The 20,947-nt window shown below is 41.2% G+C and overlaps 2 protein-coding genes across 3 annotated transcripts in view; both read left to right on the top strand.

Moving 5' to 3' along the window:
• Nucleotides 1-1,993: 1,993 nt before the first annotated feature.
• Nucleotides 1,994-14,526, top strand: tmem214 (transmembrane protein 214). Of its 2 annotated transcripts, none has more exons than XM_020604063.1 (17): nucleotides 1,994-2,256; nucleotides 5,543-5,736; nucleotides 6,246-6,396; nucleotides 6,597-6,731; nucleotides 7,395-7,474; nucleotides 7,716-7,821; nucleotides 8,795-8,876; nucleotides 9,326-9,427; nucleotides 10,001-10,142; nucleotides 10,367-10,458; nucleotides 10,591-10,639; nucleotides 10,863-10,970; nucleotides 11,240-11,357; nucleotides 11,469-11,565; nucleotides 12,288-12,456; nucleotides 12,582-12,733; nucleotides 13,387-14,526. In XM_020604063.1, exons 1-17 carry the CDS (start codon nucleotides 2,106-2,108, stop codon nucleotides 13,511-13,513), a joined length of 2,055 nt encoding a protein of 684 aa, XP_020459719.1. In that variant the 5' UTR covers nucleotides 1,994-2,105; the 3' UTR covers nucleotides 13,514-14,526. The 2 variants fall into 2 exon arrangements, with proteins under 2 accessions (XP_020459719.1, XP_020459717.1); XM_020604061.1 differs by having other exon boundaries at nucleotides 7,392-7,474.
• A 3,957-nt stretch (nucleotides 14,527-18,483) lies between these two features.
• Nucleotides 18,484-20,947, top strand: part of eif2s1b (eukaryotic translation initiation factor 2, subunit 1 alpha b) — a 24,022-nt gene continuing 21,558 nt past the window's right edge. The window contains exons 1-2 of the mRNA XM_020603844.1: nucleotides 18,484-18,577; nucleotides 19,660-19,743. The gene's annotated coding sequence lies outside the window, so the exon portion shown is untranslated. The remainder of the gene's footprint in view (nucleotides 18,578-19,659; nucleotides 19,744-20,947) is intronic.

The raw sequence follows: 20,947 nt of genomic DNA, 5'->3' as shown, positions 1-20,947 counted from the left end.
ATGAAAAGGAAATAAGACTACAGACAGACACTACTAAACACTAATGTTTGACTGTGTTAAGTTAAATTTTTTAGCTGCTATCATTACTCATTTGTTGCCGCATTTAATTGAGTTTTGACGCATAGCGTTAAAACACCACAGTGGCTGCCAAGGAGCTCTGGCTGTGGTTTATTGTGACTGACATTAGTTGAACCAGTCTGAGAGAAGAAAACATCAAACTCCCTCTCAGACTGTTTGTTAACATGACAACCATGTGATAAATCTGCATCATTTGGAGTAACTGCTGGAATGAAATAAAGTTCTGAGGTTCAAGGAAACATATTTTATCATTGTGCGTGTCATCTGATGCTGCAATATTTCTCATTTATCAGGTGCTGTACTACTGCAAAACAGTTTTACACTCTGACAGACTGTTCACATCACACACATTCACAGTGCAACCATGATGATAATAAGTCTTGCCATCATGTTACAAATAAATTATTTGTACTTGTATAAGTATTTACTAAGAGAGAGATGCATTACTAAGGAAACAAAAGCACTATTAATGTGTAACATTAATAGTTTCCACTCATATTGAATGGAGAATATCTTGAGAGAGAGCCAAGAGGTTTGTCTCCAACACTAAGTGACTCATTTGAGAGGCACTGCAGCTAGCAATCACCCACTGTTTCTACAGACAGCAGCCAGACAGAAAATGGCGGCAGGTTTAAATGGATCTGGCACTTATTCGAAGAATCACTAACGGTGTTTACAAGAAGTAAACTACATTTGTAGTGCAGAGTTTAAACTTGTGATGAAACCTTCAACTGAAGCACATCTTTAATTTTTTTGTTGCTATAGTTTTGTGTTGTCTGTTCAGATCTCGGATCCAGTTTATATCAATATTGATATCACTTTCATCAAGAAAATGGAAACAAGCTTAACATTTAACATTTTTGTCCTTCTGAGTACAGATTAGTAAATGCTTCCATATTTGACTTGCTGCTGTTAAAATACAAACAAAAATATTAGCAGAACAGATGTGGGTTCACACTAAAGTCATGTATCTGGGGCATTTCCTGAGCTGAATTTACTACTCTCTTCCCAGGTGTTGAGTTTTTGTAAAGTTTTCAGCATAATTAAAAAATGATGTCCATGTCCATGCTCCCTACCTTTTGTTGGCTCAGTCCCAGTGTGAAATGACAGGTACGCTGATGGACTCCTGCACACCAGTTTAATCATCTTGAGCCCTGTTTTAGTATGTTTACATAGTAGTACATCAGGGGCGTATTAAAAACATTATAAGTGTTAATTTGAAGCAGCTATCAGTTAATGATTATGAAATGTCCAATAAGGGTCAAAGAAATGGCCCGTGCATTTTTCAGGGTCCAGGGAGACTGGTTCAAAGTGCTTCTTTTGTCTGTAATTGGTTTTCTGTCATTTGAGTTTACTGATGAATATTGTACTAGGCTGCAACTGACTATTTTAATTTCTGATTAATCTATCATTTTCACAATGTGGCAGTGAATCATTGGTCTATAAAATGTCAGAAAGTAGTGAAAAATCATAATTTTCTCACATCTCTCTGACATTTTAACAGTCCAAAAACTCAAAGACGATCAGATAACTTAATGGACAAATTCTAACATTTGAGAAGCTGGAACTGGAGAACTGTCTACATTTATTTCTTGAAATATTACTTAGCATGATGGATCTATTGGTAAATGGATGCTGATTACATTTCTGGCCATGGACCGATGCTGACCGATTCATGGGTAATTGTTTTCCTAAATACGCCCATTGTTTAAACTCATATTCAGACGCCAGTTGTGTTTTAGATAAACCTGTTTCATATTTTACACATCACTGTGTCAATTAAAAGTATGTATAGTTTTGACATGAACCTAGAGAAAGCTTAGATTTTAAAATATTCAGAGCATTTGAGTTTTTTGAGGAAAACCTTTAAGATATTTTATTAAATCAAACGCATCACTCGTGACGTCGTGCTGACAAAGCGACGTGGCACGCGGACGTTTAAATGATCGGAGCCGTTGACTGAGCGTCCCGTCATCCTGATTTGATTTAGTACCCAGAGCTAACGAAACCCCACCGGGACCAGAGACATGGCTTCAAATAATGGCTCAGCCGGAAAATGGGAGGTCGTGAAGAAAGGAAAGAAGAATAACAGCTCGGGAGGAGGGAAGAACCCGAGTGAGAAGAAAAGCGGCAGCGGAGCACGGAAAGCCTTGGGCGAATCTAACCAGCCATCAAGACGTAAGTGAACACGGCCCTCTGTAGGCTAACGCACGGTCAACTGCTCCGTGGTCCGTTTACCTCACTGTTAATGCTTCAATGAAAGGAAAAGGACTACTACTCGCAGGCTGTATGTACGCACTTAAGTTGAAATTATGTTGAAACTAAAAAGAGTGAATTAACTCTTTTTAATTTCAACATTTTGGTGTCTTCACTGGGGTTTTGTTGTATAAGAAGATGGCCCATAGCTGTCATGTAATTTAAGCTAGCTATCGCAGCTACGATCAGTGTTTCCTACGATAATTTCATGTTGTCCCTTGTGGGGTTTTACCAATGTGGGCATACTTTAGGTTCCCTGCTGCTGACACATGCATCTGTAACTGTCCTTTCCGGGCTATGCGCTCTGGCCACACACAACCAGAATGTTAGCCACCTAGCATGTGCAATCAGCATGCTAGCAGCAGTGTTGTCAACAGTGGCATCGTGATCACTGAGATGCTGAATCTTGTGTATTAGTGTTATATTTTTGACTTTATGCTGCCGCTATGCTTTTGAATGCATCTCAGGGTTGTTGTTTCATTGTAGGTGGACATAAGACCGGGCACACGAATTAGGCACCAGCTTATTACCAGTTAGCGTATCCTTGCAGTGACAGCTGTGACTTCTGAGAGATGAGCTATTATTGCGTAATTTTTTCTCAATGAGTAGTGAAAATGTAATTACGTATACCGTAAATCTAGTTATGCTCTGTTTTAAATGTTTAGCTAGATGGCAGCCCTTTACCTGAATTTGCAGGTTTCAGTGTTTTTCCAGCCTTTTCTGTCGATCATAGTGAAACTACATCAGAGCTGAAACAGTATTTGGTTGCTAAGTATTTTGTGCTGTTTGACTAACTGTTGCAGCTCTGGTTTTGATGAGAAAAAAATCAACAGATTAATCAAAAATCAAACTAAGCATGGCAGTTTATTAGCCACTTTGAGCTACTTTAAAACAGTTTGTGAATGTGCACCTGAAGAATGGACTGTGGCTCAAAATCATGTTTCAGTATTTACATTATTTCAGTTTTAGTTGAAGAGGTGGCACTTTCCTAAATTAATTTGTTAAATCCAGTGACCAAACAGGAAGTCTGGGAGAAGGTAGGTTTTGGCCCAACCTGTGGGGGAGACAGTCCATTGTGTGAGATTAGACCCACGTTCCTCCTTTAAATCACTTCATCAGTCAAAAAAATAAAAATATATCAGTTTAGCTTTTTTTGGTCTTGTATCCTTGTTCAGTTGACAGTACATGTATGCATGTGATTACATTTCACATAAATACTAGATTTTGTGAAGGTCTTATGTAACAGCTGATAAGACAAAATGTTGGGCTTGTTTTACACAACGTGTCTAAACAAATTACAGGATATGTGACAAAGTCCAATATGTTGTTTGTCTGATTTATGTGCTACAAACTTTGAAGATGCCTCCATTTAGTAAGGGTCAACATAATGTCAGATGTCATTGCAACAGTTAATTTCTTACTGTATATTACTTTAGTAATTGCAGCAGTAAAGACAAAAGTTTTGTGCTAGTGCTTTTTCCACTCTGCCTAATGGAAAATTAAAATTCATCATAAACCTGTGATCTCTGTGGAACAGGTTAACATTTTCAGCCCTCCTTACAGTAAATACCAGCGTAATTTGTGTCTTAAATTATACCAGACTGCATAGCAAAAATTGGAAATGCACATTTTTGTAGTGGTGGTAGTTGAGGAAGGAGTGTTGATCAGAAGCACAGGATTTGTGCACTGTGGTCTGTTTCCTCATGTGTCTATATGTGAAACATCTTGTTAATAAACATGAATAGAACAGATCAGGTTCCTCTCGTAATGCTTACTAAGCTAAAACAGTCACAGAGATGACAACTGGGCTTCAGTATGAACAACTGCTACTCATGTCTTTTTGTGGGAGAACTTTTCCCATAGCCAGTCAAGGTCCAGTTCTCACCCACACAGTTCTCGATCTGCTGTCAGATCTGCTCGAACTGCAGAGCTAGAGACACTCCTTTTATACCCTCTATAGTTCCTCCTTGCCTGGTGCTTGTTTCATCCCATCTTTCTCTCTGACCTGCTTAGTGATATACTATTATTTCATTGGTCAATATAATTTTTTTTTTTTTTTTTATTAAAAAAAAAAAAAAGACCTTGCATGGCAAATGCAAGTCATGCTGACACCTTCAGGTTCAAGTCCAGTTTACAAGATTAACATCCCTTGTTTCATAACACTAAGGGGTGTGATGACCCCCACCCCACCCTGTTAAGGCCGTGATCCTTGCTCAGTCTGGGCAGCTGTCCAAGCAATAGACTGATAAGCTTTTTCTGTCCCTTGCTTGGCTAGTGGGGTTATCTCATGGTCAGTCTGTGACGCTCTTATTAGCCTTGTACCCATTAAGATAAAGCAGATAGAAGTGAAATAAAGCACACAGAGCAAATGAGAACAAATTAAACTAATAAAGCTAACCAATTTTCTATAAAGTGCAGAAATCTGCAGTATTCTGCAACATCAGGTTGAGGTGATTGTGGTGAAGTGAAACTGCCAGTAAGTACTAAATGCTAAAAGCTTGGGGTAACACAAGTGTGTTGACTGGAATGCTGGGGCTATGGGTGATGCGTTTTCCTGGTTGAGGACCTGAATGGTCTGTGGGAAGCCACTCCTCATTCTCTGTTGGTTTTCAGGGAGCAAAAGCACTTCCCTGGCCACAACAGAGAGGAGTGTTGTTCAGATGGCTGAGGGCCTTCACTGTCTCCTGGCCTTGGTCCAGCACCATATGCTGTAGATAGACTGGGAGCTCAGTGTGGATGGTGCTGGATACTCCCGATTTTTGAATTTGATAAGAGGATTCTTCAACATTTAATTTTAGTATACAGGCCTAAAAAAATTGTATTGGGCATCAAAACCTTTCATTTGTTCACATATGAAGTGTAGTTTAACTTGAGTGAATGGCATCTAGGTTTTATTTATTTATTTTTATAAATGGGGTCTAATAAGAAACACACAGGAATACTTGGAGTTCTGCTGCTGCTTAGCCCTATTCCTCTGTGAATTATGAGTGTTGCTTGAGTATTGCATCCCATTACACAAGTCATGGAGAGAGGGGCAAGTAAGTCACTGAATGTGAGGAGAAGGAGCTAGATGGGAGGGAAATGCCATGGTTTCATAGATTAACTTGATTTTCAGGACAGATGGTTGAAGAGCAGTAGACCGTTCAAACAAAGTAGTCTCTCATTATGCACAGAGGTGTGTCTAACCAAGTTGCCTTGTTTCCCTCAGCGCCCCTGAAGATGTCAGAGACTCTGTTTGACGGCTTCGAGAAGATGGGGAAGAAACAGAACAAGGAGCAGGTTCCACCACTGGCCGAGCCTCAAAACAAAAAGCCCTTGTCAAGTAAACCATCCAAGAAATCACAATCTAGCAGTACAGTCACCCCTGCAACTCACAAGACCCTCGAGGAAGCCTTCAAAGCTGTGAGTAATGCACATTTCAGTTTTCTCTTAACACCTATATTATATCGAAAGTCACATTTGAGTTTTGAAATTACCTGGTTGTTGATAAACTGGAAGTTGAAATTAAAAAATGTATGCAATCAAAGCTGGTTGTTCTTATTCTTCTTTCTTGCAGTTTAATAAAAATATTAGTTTGAAACTTCTGTATGTGCTTTTTTTTGCCCTGACAGCTTGTTTGTTGCAAACATTTTAGATTACAACTGATATATCATTCTTAATATTGGTGTAAGAACTTAGCTGATTGTTCTCAGTGAATGGAAAGACCAGATAAATGTACTGCAAATAGTTTTTATTAAACCTCTGAAGACCCTAAATATCTTCATGTGATGACAGAAACAACATTGCTTTATAACATCTTCCAGGAAATCTGTCACATGCTCAAGCACAGTCTCATCTTTTTATACTGGACACATTGTTTCTGTGTGGACAGCCCTAATATTTTTATTTTTTATCCTGTTTGCTCTCTTTAGTTGGATGTTGAGGATCTGAAACAGCAGTTGGCTCGCAGTCAGACCTTGTTCCCAGAAAACCCATCGGTGTGGGTCAAAGATCTGGCAGGATACCTCAACCTCAATCTGACCGCACCAGAGACCGAGCCCACGCTGAGCAGTTACGCCTTTGGTAGGTCAGAGTAGTTTTAATTCTGATCAGCCCTGAAGTATGCTGAACAATGCATGTGTATTTTCAGTATAGCCATTAAGGAGTTTAAATTGTTGAAAGAAATGGATGTGTTGCAGCAAACTGTCTAATATTCAAAGGTTTGTGGCACTTGTCAAACATCAGCACTTAGCTCAGATACAACTTTTCTGTCTTTTTCCCAGACTATCCATACTGCCTAATAGGCAAAGAGCTGAGGGGTGTAATCAAAGGCCTCATCGGCCGTTGCAGTGATTTTCTGCCAGATTTCTTCGACCACTGTATTTACACTATGCTCAGGGAGCTGGACAGACAGTCAGGTACTGCAAAGTTTACATGACGGTCTGGAAGTGGTTTGGACCTCAGCCATCACTGTTTTCACTCTACATTGTTTCTGCATTTCCAGTGCAGAGCTACAGACAGGTGACAACTTCAGAGGAAAAACCTAAATAAATGAACTTCACAGTCACCAGATGTCAACCCAGTTAAACACCTAACTGAAGGAACAAGAAAAACCAGAAGTGTCTCAGTGAGGTGCTGGGCCACCACATGACACCAGAACAGCTTCACCTTGACATTGACTCTCCAAGTCTCTGAACTCTACTGTAGGGATGAACACCATTCTTCCAGACGATGTTCCCTCATGTGGTGTTTTGACGATGGTGGTGGAGACGCTGTCTAACACGTCGCTCCAACATCTATAGCTGTTCAACTGGGTTGAGACCTGGTGACTGGGAACGCCACAGTGTATGATTCACATCATTTTCCTACCCATCAATCCATTCAGTGACCCCCCTCATGCCCTGTGGAATGGGGGGCACTGTCATCTGGGAAGAGACCAGTCATTTATTCAGGTTTTCCTTCCATGTCATCCTTCTGTAATATTTCACCTTGATTTGAGGTTCAGTAGCGGCAGAATTCAAGAACAGACGAAACACGAACCTTGATAAGCACCCAACATCTTTTCTTTCTGTTTCTAGTAGAACCACTGCATGGCTACAGAGTGTGCATTCAGGCAGTCCTACAGGACAAACCCAAAATAGCCACGCAAAACCTGCCAGAGGTGAGTGTGTGTGTGAGAGAGTGACCTTGAATCCTGCAGATAACTGGTAGATTGTTGCTTCACTGCCCTGCTCTGAATGTACTTGTTAAAATATTAAGTAACAGTAAAAATGTATACAGTTGAAGTAGTTTTCAACCTATAACCTGAGCATCAGACTTCAGTTCAGTAATGTACTCTTGGGGTTTGTCTTTTGCAGTAATATGTTGTAAAACCCTGACCTCCCTCATTCCTTCCTCCCTAGTATTTGGAGCTATTGCGGTCAGTTCAGAATCGCCCAGTCAAGTGTTTGACCATCATGTGGGCTCTGGGCCAAGCTGGATTTTACGACCTCAACCAGGGACTAAGAGGTAACATATAGTCACCCAAATAATTCACACACACAATTTCACACAAATACAAAGCCATATACTCCTTTAGATATGTAGACGTAGTATTCCGGTTTCCTCAGAGCTGTATTGCTCCAAGTCTCTCTCTCTCCTTTCCCCCACTTTCTCAACAAATGGTGTTGACAGTAATTCTGGGCTGGGGGTTAATGAAGCAACAGTCTGCCATCTGTGGTCTTAAACACAGGGTGACTTCTAAATCTTATGTGCTGCTCCGGGTCTTTGCCTGGTGTTTGTACGTGGGCATTGGAGGATGAATATTCTTGGAAGATGACATAACACCCTCCATCAGCAAAATAAGGTTATAGAGTACCATCAGACTCCACTAAGGCGAGGCGGCCTGAGGCAGCTTGCAAAGCTGTATATGCGAGATGTGCTCCATGTAATCAGAATAAAACAGCAGGATACATTCTCTGCACTATGAGGTCCCCATTGTTGTCATCAGGAAATGCAAAAAAGTGATCAGGTGTTTCCTGTTTTGAGCCCAAGGCTTTGATATGACTGGACTGTGAAATGATAAAGACTGGACCTGATGTCATAATATTTCTAGTGTGATACGCAGTAGGACAAAGGGATGTCTTAAATGGCAGCAGTGAATGTCACCAACAAGGTTACACAAGAGGGCCTTTTAACCATCTTGTATTTAACAGTGAAGCAGTATATGAGGAATAACTTGTTTTCCTTTGTCAAATCACATAAGAAAAGCCTCTGGAGCCCGTTCATCCTTCAGGCTGCACCAGTTTTTAATATGTTGGACAACAGTGTTTGTTTCACAATGTGAAATAGATAATTAAGCTTATGAACACACAAGCTGTGTTTTGCTGGCTGCAGTTGTTCTAGGCTTGGGAAGCTGAGAAGGCCAAATGTTGACATGTATTGTCAGAACTAAATGTTCTGAGTCATGTGAGGTGATTCCAGTGCTTTTCTCGTGTTTCAGTGTGGCTGGGTATTATGCTGCCTGTGCTGGGAATGAAGTCCTTGTCCGCATATGCCCTCGCTTATCTGGAGCGACTTCTCCTGTAAGTTTGTCTCAGAAATATTATTTTATTTTAGTTTGTTTAGGTAATGTAAAATAGAACAAAAACCTTTTGTTTGACTACACCTACCTACGCTATCCACCTGAAGTGTGACTATGAAAGATTTACTTTCCTTATCCACAGCTGGAAGAAATTTCTTCAAATTTGGCAAAAACAAACTGATTAGATTTGGTGGTCAAGTTCAAGGTCACTGTGACCTCACATCTGTCCCGTTCCTGTGATGTGTGACTGGTTGGCAGAGGTGTTTAATCACAGAGACATAGAGCCTATGATGTTTTAAATTAATTTGACTCTTTTGCAAGCAGTGACTGGATTCTTTAGGCCTTTAACACTGCATCAATATTTTGTTAAAGAATTTGCTTTTTTTTTAATGTTTGACTACATTTAAATGTACCTTAAATCTCCAAATGTTGTTGTTCTTCTTGTTCCAGACTTCATACAAACCTGACAAAGGGATTCGGCATCATGGGTCCTAAAGAGTTCTTTCCTTTACTGGATTTTGCTTTCATGCCCAAAAATGCTCTGTCATCAAGGTGAATGGAAATTCTGCTACACAGTCATGTAATGTTAAAATGACATTGCAGGTAGTAATATTTAAATTACATTTAGACTACATTATACATACAGATGTATCCAAGGTTTACTAAAATTACCAAGACACTCATTCCTCACATGCTAGGTCTTCAATTGCAACTTAAACTGAACAAGGGCAGGGCATTGTCCAAAACTAGTTGACAAAAAAAAAAAAATTACAATCAAATACTTGTGCCGTGTCCCATGAGTTTGTTCCTTATGAATTAAAAATTTGAGGTCGACTCTAACTGCACAACCTACTTTTTTTAGCATGCTTTTCAAATGTGAGTCTAATATGATTCCAAGATACTTAAAATCTGTTCTTGTGGGCTCGACTGCCACCAGTTGTTTAGTACGTTATTGAGTGTAAGTTACCAAGCTATAAGGTGCATGCTTCTTCCTGACCTTTAAGTCTGTGCAAGTTGGTGGAAACCACCTTTGCAGGTGTCAGTGACCCTTCAGGTTTGTCCCAGGCTTTAGTGGGTTTTCCTTTAAACCTCCCAGCAGCTGTATTTATCTGTGTTTGTGTTCAGTCTGCAGGAGCAACTCCGGCGTCTCTATCCTCGACTTAAAGTCCTCGCATTTGGAGCCAAACCTGAAAGCACATTACACACATACCTGCCATCATTTCTGTCTAGAGCCACACCACACTGCCCAGATGACATGAAAAGAGAGGTAAGACCCACACATACACACAAATTTGTGGTAGAACTTGTACAGATCCTTTTTACGCAACACCGCTGCTACAAAGGTTTGGATGTAGTTCAGCTCAGTATGCTGTTAATAGTTCTGAGAGTTGGCAGTAGGCAGTGTGTGAAGTAGAAGCGTTCAGAGCTGGTGTTGTCTTTTAATTGACATTCTCCCTCTGTTTCTCTCTTCTTCTGTTATTTGTCTTGCAGCTGCTCAGCAGCATGACGGAGTGTTTGTGTGTGGATGTACAGAGTCTAGGAGTGTGGAGGCAGCTCTATACCAAACACCTACCACAGTCCAGGTGAGTTCTACACACTTAACGTTTTCAAATTAAACATTATGGAATGAACTATTTGTGTACATGACAATAAATTTTTGACAGTGAACACGATGGATAAGGCTAATGATTCATTTTTCTCTTTTCTGATTTTAGTCTGCTGTTGAATCACTTATTCAAGTCCTGGAATGTCCTTCCACCAAAGGTATGACTCCTGGCAGTGGCACCTGATGGTTTTTAAACCAAACTCACCGCCCTGGAAATTGTGTGTTAGAGAAATCAGGCGTGTTTACTGAGACAGAGGAACACTGCTGTATTAATCAAGCCAAATTCAGTGTGACACAGCAGGATAAACAGTGTCTAATGGAAAAGTGTAAACTCTCCCTTGTGGTATCTTGGATCATACTATACTTGACTGTCATCTTCAGCTGCGGAAGAACCTTGAAGAAACAGTCCAGTCTTTCAGAGTGACCAATGAAGAGATGAGAGACAGCATCGAATCTCAGGACCTTCAGGAGTGCCACCAGCTGTGCCAGGTGAGACGGAGTCACTGTGAGTGCTGAATTCAGCCGCAAAGCATATGTGATCTCAACCTCTTCATGCCACACAGAGGTGTTTGATAGTTATTGGGAATGGAGTGTTTAATGCTTAATATCTTCTGCAGGGTTGTACTTCATTTTTTCACTTGGATTAAAAGGTTACACATATGTAATTTGCCCAGCTTGTCCAAACAACTGTATCCAACACTTAATAAAAAATAGTTTTGTATTTTGTCACTGTAAGGTTCTTTTGTTTTGGTCTCCAGAATCTGCAGGTGAAGATGCGTGGTCAGGGGTTCCCCTGGTCCAAACTGCTCATGGTTCTGCTTGTGTTTGCTGGCGGCTTCATTGTACACGACATCAGATCTCACGGCTCCTTCACAGGTCCGTGTCAGTACCATAGCTCATCACCATCACTAGTCTTTCTGTTTATTGCAGAGCTAGATCAGTTGTTTCTTTTGCTTTTGAGTTTTTGTAATGGTTGTTGTGTTTCAGATTCCACCACAGCCAGGTCTCTGCGCGGCTCAGGGGTCACAGCTGTATCTCAGCAGGCCTGGGGCAAAATAACAGTCTACTCAAAGCAGGGCTTCAGGTAATACATCATCCTTAACTCCTACTATATGTATACCACATGTTAGTAGCTTGGTCCTCTGGCAGACTCGCAGAATTCCCATCCACAGTGTGCCAGGTACTGTGTCTCTCTGGCTCTTTTCAGCCTGTGTCCCTGTTGATTTCTATACAGTTCTTAACTCAATCAGCCCAAAGCATAAGGATATTTTCCGTATGAAGCTGGTATCTGATTCACTTCCTGTTTACGCTGATGTGTACAATGCAGTTTGTTCACTGTCTGGCTTAATGGCTCGGTATCAGCTGAAATACTTGCCTAGAGTAATGTTTTGAATGCTTATAGTTGGTTTTAGGTTAGTGTTTACAGTAATATTGCTGCTTTATTACACTCAATGGCCACTTCATTATGAATAATAAAGAACCGAATACATTCAAAATAGTACACAGCTAGTAGTAAAATATCCCATAGTATTTTATTCAGACAAAAAAAAAAAAAGTTAGTCTACTAGATATACAGTAAGGGACACATTGCAGTAAATTGCTTTGGGATGGAAAATTAGAGCAACAAGTTATTTTGAAAACCAACTGGGTTTTGCATGTAGCTGTGTAAAACTCTTCTTTTGTTCTCTGAGAACTAAATAATTTAACTTCATGAACCTACTGACCAAAGGGCCCATGACACATCTGTGATCTGTTTTGTATGTTGAAAAACTGTTGATGCACATGTTCATTTTGCATTTTCTGTAGCTGGCTGGAGACAAACACTCCTTATTATTACTCTGAGTGTGCACGGGTTTTGGGGCCACTAATGGAACAAGGTTTAGAAAAGGCAAAAGCAGTGGCTGTGTATGTCTCAGACAACACTACACAGTTGGTCCTCTGGGTCAGAGAAAAGACACCACTGGTCATAGAATGGGTGAGTCTAAGTATAAATGGTGATGTTTACCTCATGCTGTTTGTATTTGCTTTTGAATTAAAGATGCTAAAAAAAAAAGTCATTTCATTGTGACTGACGTTTTCTTTCTGTGTGTCTTTGCCAAGGTCAACACCAGCACCCCAGACAGTGTGTTCCAGGTGTTGGCGTATATAAGGGAGCTCTTGCTCTTCTTCCATCAGAACTACATCCTGCCAGCACTGGTGTACATGTCTAACCTGCTACAGCGAGCATGGACCAACCTGGAGGACTCCTGCAAGTCAGTACTCTGAGGCTACCTTTCCAGTCGGCCTGAACATTTACGTAGTTTTTGATCTTTTAAATAATTTGCAGAAATGTCTGAAATCATGTTTTCACTTTATTATGGGCTATTGAGTTTAGAGTCATCCATTCGTTATATATTCGTAAAAACAAACATTTTAAAATTGTATCAAAGCAAAAACAGGCAAACAAACCTAATATAAATATAAGAATATATGTAGAATATCTCTACATATGGAAATGAAAACTATGAAAATATTTCAGAAACAGCAGTAATTAAATTAAACATTTTTGAGTACCTGCCTTGTGTTAAATTACATGTCAGTGATCAAATGCTGGTTAGACAACATACTTGGATATTTCTCCCTCATTCTTGAATACAACTGTCTTTGCATTGTTTGTCCCCCTTAAAAATGGCCTTTTTGAAAGTTATGTTACAACTTGTTACTAAACTTCCCCCTGGTTTGCTTGTAACCAGTTCACAGGTAATAGCCTTTTTAGTTGTGAAGGTAACCTCCAATTAAAAATGACAAACATGTTTGGTTTTATTCAAAGCTGCATTAAATGATTTTTTTTTTCTTTTTTTTTTTTTTTTTTTTACCAGTAGTTTTTAGGGTGAACTCTCAAACGTGCATTTCTTTGTTTTTGCAGTGGTAAGGTGACAGTGTCATGTCTGCAGGGCCACGCTTTGTCCTTCACCAACTCAACATGGCAGCTGCTGCAACACACAACCTCCGCCATCAAGACGTGGGCTCAGGAGCTGCTGACGCGAGCGTAATAGTATACAAATAGTAGCAACATAAGAAGAAGTATACACACACAGAGGCTGCCTCTCAGTGTGTCGACTCCTCTAGAATCGTTACTGGACACTGTGGGGTCAGACAAACAGACTCACTCAAAGGAACTCTTCTGTCTCTTGCTTTGGCTAAATTTTATCAATCACTTTTTTGCTGTATAGATTTTTTTTTTTTTTTCTTCCCCCCCCACCAGTCCTTTTGGACACAGAGGTTGTAGCACTCTCCCTCCTTGAGTTTTCTACAGCAAATTTCAGCTGTTGCTTTAAACAAATCCTGTAAATTGTAGAAAATGTAGGTTTGTAGATGATTTATAAACGGTTTTTATTTAAAGATATTAAAAAGTGTTATGTGATATTTTGGTGAAGGGCAAGGAAAAGACCAAAAAAAACATATTACAGACTTGTCCAAACCATTAAAGATACTGTCAGTTAAACTCTGAGTGCCGCTTCACTTTCCATATTTTGTCCAGTGGGCAGATCACAATTTAAAGCATTCAACAGCTGAGATATTGTGAGGAAGAGCTCCCACCTGCCAGTGGACTGACTCCTTCAGAACACTGGACAGCATGAATCGGAGCGGACACAAGGAGTCTCCAGTCAGTCTTAAAAGGTCCAGAAGGAGAAGAAATCTGTCTATCCTTGTTTTGTTTTTGCATTTTCATCTTCTATCCACTCTCTCTCATGCTTCAGAACTAAAATCAGCACTGAAGCCGTGTACTCCCACTTGAAGGGGCTGGGGGGGTGTGTGTGTGTGTGTGTGTGTGTGTGTGTGTGTGTGTGTGTGTGTGTGTGTGTGTGCGTGCGCGTGCAACAACATGTTTATGCTCATTGATGGGATCATGATTAACCCTATACCAGTGTCCTCCTGTACACACAAATATGACCAGCTGATTCGCTCACTTCTCCTTGTGAACAAGATGTTTGGATGGATATATGGATAATGAATAATGTCTTACTTTATAATGTAATGATTTATAATAAAGACTTCGACCCATTCAGTGTGTTTTTATTTGTATTTTTTAATCATTAAGAATAGTGGTTGAGGAGTCTACATGTTCTCCCTGTGCAGGATCTGGCTAGAGTGTGTGTGGTTGTCTGGAATTGGCTCACTCCAGCCCCTCCTTGACCCTATTCAGGACTGAGTGGTATAGATAATGGATGGATGGATAGTGGTTGAGAAACAGTCACCATAAGGGCCTCCTCTTGCTCCAAAGTGGAAATGTGAAGTCTGTCAGTGAGAGGTTCCAATATTGATATTGGACTTTGACTTTGGATTTTGGTGGTGACCCAGATTATCATCTGGATCCCGGAATTTTTTTTAAAGGATTCTCCATTAATCCTTTATTTACCTCAGCTTTGTATTTCCTACAGAGTATAATTTTGTGAATATCTGTCAATATGGTTCTTTTCCATAACACTGAATGTTTTAATAAAGAGTTGGTTAATGCTTTAAACTTCATCAGGGAAAATCTTTCTGTATACTATACAGAAGATAGCACAGCATGGCATAGCTTAGCTTAGGATGTTAGGTGACAAAAGACCAAACGAATTTGACCCAAAATATCCGGAGGTGAAGTGATGAAGTAACAGACTGCATCGCCTCAAGACACAGGTATGATATTACTTAGAATATGACCTTGGCTGCATTACAGTTCTTATTCGAAATGTGATCAATATGTGAGTAAGTAGATGGGGAATTAATATGTAACATTTTTAATTACATTACGCTGAAGTGAACGAAATGACTCGGACAAAAGATTTGTTCATTTTGCTGAACAAGATTCAAAGAACCGAATCAGTAAAATGATCCGAACTTCCCATCACTATAACATACTTGGCCAATAAAGGTGATTATTACCCTTATCCATATGTGCAATATGAGGTGTACCATCATGTATAACATCAGCTGTAATGCCTGGAGACTGAATAAACTGAATTTTATGGGTACTCCTGGGGTACCACCAGAAGCTCTGCACACTGCTAGCTCCATGGTTTTTTAAAAACATTAAGGTAAGAGTAACATATCAGTCTATAATCATCTTTACTGGCCAAGTATGTTACACACAAGGAACTTGTTTCCGGTACAGAACCGAGGCAGCTATCTAACCATACCCAAGGAAACTTTGACACATGGACTGCAGGCACCAAGATTCGAACCTTCAACCTTCCGGTCGAGAAACGACCGCTCTACCCACCGCACCCATACATTGTGCATGTTTGTTTCTCACAAAACCAAACAGTACCAGATTTTTTGAAGGGGTTTGGGGACTTTGTATACAGGTCAATGTTACATGTGGCCAAAGAAGCAGAATGACAGTGAGCAGCAGCCTAAACCTAAAGATGTTTATTGCAGTAAACCCAGCTTAATGTATTACTGCTACGACTTAACCAGAAGATGTTACATTTAAGTTAGTGCAACTTGAGTTATACAGTATACTGAATGTTATATTTGATCTTATAAAAGCAAAATTAACCTGCTGGATTATTGAAGGAACTTTTGTCACTTATCAGAAAAAGACACGAGTTTATAAAGCAAAACAATGTGCACTGTAATTGATGCTGAAGAGAAGAACCCTGAACAACAGTTTTTGACTCCAGGATCTGAAACACTGAGCTCATGCGGTTTTCTAATGACACACGTCGTCTGTCTCAGCAGATTTAATCTCTCATCTTCTTTCAGCCTTTGTACAGTAATGAAAATGAACTGCACACTGACTTACCTGCACATTTCTCCTCAAACATACATTGTGCTGTACAGTAATTACCAGGAGTATTATTACAAATGTTCACATCTATCTGAGAGATCACAGATGTGGCAGGAAACTGATCCAGAGCCTGTTAATGGCTGCAAGTCAGATGGAGAAAATACATGTACTGTTACATTAATTTTACCTATACTTTCTCTGGTTGGTAGTAGTCTTTCATAAACTTAAATCAATTTGCATGTGTCAGATACAACTGTTAAGAAGCTCCTTTATTTGTGACCGACGTAAAGTGCCTCGGACGTCATACAAATCAGCTGATTGGTTTGGTTTGTCATTTGAATCACTGATAGACGGTGTTCAGGGACAGGATACCCCTATTTAGTTGCATTCATTTGAATTTTTCTTTGCAGAGTAGGTCGGTTTGTTGCTGTTGTTGCCGTTAGTTGTTTTGAGAGTTAGTAGTGTTGTAGGAGGTTATAGCCGTCACTGGTAGGCTAGTGGTTAAGGCGCTGCGGCCCGGGGTTAAGTCAGGAAGGGCATCCGTTGTGCACACTTCCACCTATGATTATGAAAATATTAAAAAACAATGTTATACAATGCATGAACTTTAGCTGAATACTTGTTGTGGACACAGTCTCAGAGGGTTTGAGGAATGAATTCTTTTGCTTCTGTTAAACTGTTGCTGGTAAAGGAAAAAGAACAGGCATGCATTTGCCCTATCATAAAGATGCTGATGAATATGAACAACTTTGCACAGCCTGTCTTGTTTGTTTTATTTTGTTTAGTGTATTTTTTTATTTTGATAGTGGTAACAGTTTTGCCATAACTAACCTCAATGACTATATAACGAAGCACACCTGCTCTCAATGATTAGAGTAGTACTTAAGGAAAGCGTTGGTGTGTCCTCATGGCCAGATGATCTCTAGTAATCCTGCCGGTAATGTTGCTTTGACCTGCTTTTCTGTTATTGAGCTTGACCTTATGTTTTTGCATTGTATGCCCTCCGTTTGTGATTACTTTTGCACCAGCCTGTCTGGATGCTTGCCCTTCTTGTTTTGTTGCGAAAGGTCGACCATTTTTGTTTTTTCTCAGCACAATTTGGTGCTGTGACTGTGAACTGTGTCCTGTGTCAGTGGTAGAAGACCTGCTTTTATTGAACTAGCTCTGTGGCTCTGGATCTCTGCTTTCAGCTTTTGTCACAGCATCCCGCTGCCTGCTCTCCCGTCTGCTGTCGGCCTGATCCTCACCCTCCACTACGGGGGTCCTGCACACGGACCAGCGAACACCTGTGCCAGTTCCTGCCTCCCTGGAGCACTTCCCATGCCTGCGGCGCTCTCCTGCCAAGAGCCAGCACACTCAGCTGTTCAGGTCCTCATTTTAACTACTGGGACTAGCTCTTACCTTTTAGCCTACCGATTATTCTCTCTCATACTCTCATCCTCTGCTCTTATTCAGCGGGCTGCACCTCTCCTTCAACCCCAGGTGACATTGCTAGCAGTCCAGTCAACCCAGTGTGTTCCCAGCTGCCCCAAGATCGGCTGAAAAGACCAGCTCTGTCCACTTGTCATTTCCATAACTCATTAAAATACATTTATCTTGTCAAGCCTGAATCTGAGTCCAAACTAGTACAAATATACGGTTCACCATTTCTCAAAGCCTCCTAAAGCTGGTGCCTTGAATTTCTGGTTATTGTTTCATATATTGTCAAGTGAAATGAAGATTTCTTTTAGGTGAGAACTGTAAAGCAGCATTTGTGAAGGTTTCAGATCAAGCACAATTTATATCTAACAGTAAAAGCACAAATTCAAAGTCATTACCAGTAGAAATCCATTTTTGAATAAGCGGTAACTGGAAACAACAAGGGACCGACTTTTACTGTTTAAGATTTTTTTGCACAGATGGCAACTCATCCTGACACACCCCAAACAGCTGGCACATAAGTTGTCCTTCCTCCCCAGATAGCAAACACATGTGGGCCGAATCCGCCCCTTTCATCTTGTGACCTTTTGGAGATGACTTGTTATTTGCAGATTGAAAATTAAAACAATTGATCTTATTCTTAGTATTAATGTAATTATAGTAAGCTATCTATTTATTATAGTAGGCTATCAATGTAATGCTAATTTTTTAATTGTTTAATTTGTAACATACCATATAAAAACAGAACAAGAAAAAGGTCTAGTTAGATTGCACCTCACTGGCTGTTTCACTGTGCATGTGTGACGTCAATGCGCGCACACACAATTCGCGCGTGTGTGACGTCAATGCACACAGAAGATTCGAAAAGCATTTTTAGTTATCAAAGGAGCACGTGTTACAGCCGCACTTTCCAGAAAACTGGGTAAGTTTTATCTCATGATAACGTGAAAGCACGTGGTTGTATTTAAATATAATATGGTGTTGTATTTTGATGGGCTCAGTGCATTTTTGACGATTAAAAATCTTCAGCGTTAGAGCGAGCTAGTAGCCCTAACCCTGGCTAGCTAGTAGCTCTAACGCTAACTAGCTTGCAAGCTAATGTTAACTGAGTTTTTAAAGGCTGATATTTTTTTACGAAAAAGCAGCTTTGAAAGGTGGGGATAATGTTGGTTCTACCAGTTTAATTAGTGTTATATTATCATACCGATTATTTCAGGTTCAGCAAGCACAATGTTTTTGATGATACTAACAGAGGGGTCTCTCATACCTGAGCTATAGTTAGGCGGGAAATGGATTGTGGAATTGATATATAGTTTGTCCAGTCAGTACATGGGGCATTGTTTGGGTTGTTTTTTTTTAATTTGCCAAACAGAGCGGTTTTGATGGTACTAAGCTTTGTGTGTGCATACGTGCGCGGGTTCGTTTTACGCGGGAAGTGAATTGTGGAATGTTGACTGAAAGTTTAGCCTTTTTAATTGGTAACCGCTTCAGTGTGAAGCATTACATGTAGATGGACAGAATGTTAAATGGGCAAAACCTTGATGTGAAGGTGTGTACGAGATGTGTGTATGGCAGAGCAGTTTGTCTATGTGTACCTAATTAATATTTTGTCATAATGCCACTTTTTTCTTTTGTTAGGTCTCTTTGTGAGAAATGTTATGTAAGCATTGGAGCAGCAGATAGTTCAAAGTCTGTGTTAGATGAAGTGTGATATTTTGGACATTGTCAGGCTTCTAGGTTAGTTGAGATTGTCAGTGATTCGTCAGATGTAGTGATAAGGTTACAGAAAGCATTTTCCAACAGTTTAAATGTGCTAGTTAAACATATGTGAGATACAATTTTAAGCATTACATTGACTTTTGTGATAATGTAGCTTGCACACAGAGTCTGGCAACCGGGTGGGACGCATTGCAGTCAGCTGAAACATAAGTTACACTTTGCCTAGTCAACTACAGTTTGTGCCACAATCCCCAGTTGTCTCTCCATTTCACACTCTCTCTTAAGGGAGCGAGCTTCTTTGAGAGATGCAAGGAAGAATCAATGGGAAGGCTGCATTCCACCGAATGGTGTTAAAGGATGTTATAACAAGTAAGTTAATGTAGTTTGTATATGTGTGGGTGTTTGCTTTTTGACTATTGGAGAATTCAAGAAAATAGATTTTATAGTACATTTAATAAGAAATGTTTTATTTAAAGGTGCAGTAAGACAAAATAGACTGACTAGCACTGTAAGCGACATGGAGGTTGCGGGTGCCATAAAACCGTTGGTACTATTTCAGTGTCCCCGCTGCCATAAAACGGTTGGTACTATATACAGTCAGGGAAAATTTATTTGAACCCCAGCTGATTTTGAAAGTTTGCCCAGTAACCGCTTCTCGCTGTGTGTTTTGGCCAGGCTATTTCGCGGTCTGGCATTTGTCGATTTTCGCTCGTTGAGGGGCCGCCCCCTCTGAGCCTTTTGGCCAGGTAATCACGTGGCCTGGTCTTCGCCGCTTCTCGCTGCGCGTTTTGGCCAGGTCATTTCCTGGCATGGCCTTCGTCGCTGCGCGTTCAGGGGCCGACCCCTTTGAGCGTTTTGGCCAGGCCATTGCGCGGCCTGGCCTTCGCCGCTGCGCGTTGAGGGGCCTCCCCCTCTGAGCGTTTTGGCCAGGTGATCGCGTGGCCTGGCCTTTGCCACTACGTGTTGATGGGCCGCCCCCTTCTTCGCCGCTGCGCGTTGAGGGGCCTCCCCCGGTCTTCGCCGCTTCTCGCTGCGCGTTTTGGCCAGGTCATTTCCTGGCATGGCCTTCGTCGCTGCGCGTTCAGGGGCCGACCCCTTTGAGCGTTTTGGCCAGGCCATTGCGCGGCCTGGCCTTCGCCGCTGCGCGTTGAGGGGCCTCCCCCTCTGAGCGTTTTGGCCAGGTGATCGCGCGGCCTGGCCTTCACTGCTTCTCTCTGCGCGTTTTGGCCTGGCCTTCGTCGCTTTGGCCTGGCCTTCGGCCAGGTGATCGCGCGGCCTGGCCTTCGCTGCTTCTCGCTGTGCGTTTTGGCCACGCCATCATGCGGTCTGGCCTTCGCCGCTGCGCGTTGAGGGGCCGCTCCCTCTGAGCGTTTTGGCCAGGCCATTGCGCGGCCTGGCCTTCACTGCTTCTCTCTGCGCGTTTTGGCCTGGCCTTCGTGCGGCCTGGCCTTTGCCGCTGCGTGTTGAGTGGCCGCCCCCTCTTGGCCTTTTGGCCAGGTAATGGTGCGACCTGGTCTTCGCCGCTTCTCGCTGCGCGTTTTGGCCTGGTCTTCATTGCTTCTCGCGCGTTGCG

Source organism: Monopterus albus, unplaced genomic scaffold, assembly GCF_001952655.1.
Source record: "Monopterus albus unplaced genomic scaffold, M_albus_1.0 scaffold63.1, whole genome shotgun sequence".
NCBI classification, from domain to species: domain Eukaryota; kingdom Metazoa; phylum Chordata; class Actinopteri; order Synbranchiformes; family Synbranchidae; genus Monopterus; species Monopterus albus.
This window is presented reverse-complemented; position numbering and strand designations above follow the sequence as displayed.

What these genes read in the sequence shown, in the direction of transcription:
- tmem214 (XM_020604061.1), top strand. Translation starts at nt 2,106, where the DNA reads ATGGCTTCAAATAATGGCTCAGCCGGAAAATGGGAGGTCGTGAAGAAA. An exon ending in GGAATGTCCTTCCACCAAAG is followed by an intron (nt 10,640 to 10,862) that starts GTATGACTCCTG and finishes TGTCATCTTCAG; the next exon opens with CTGCGGAAGAACCTTGAAGA. An exon ending in AACCTGGAGGACTCCTGCAA is followed by an intron (nt 12,734 to 13,386) that starts GTCAGTACTCTG and finishes TTGTTTTTGCAG; the next exon opens with TGGTAAGGTGACAGTGTCAT.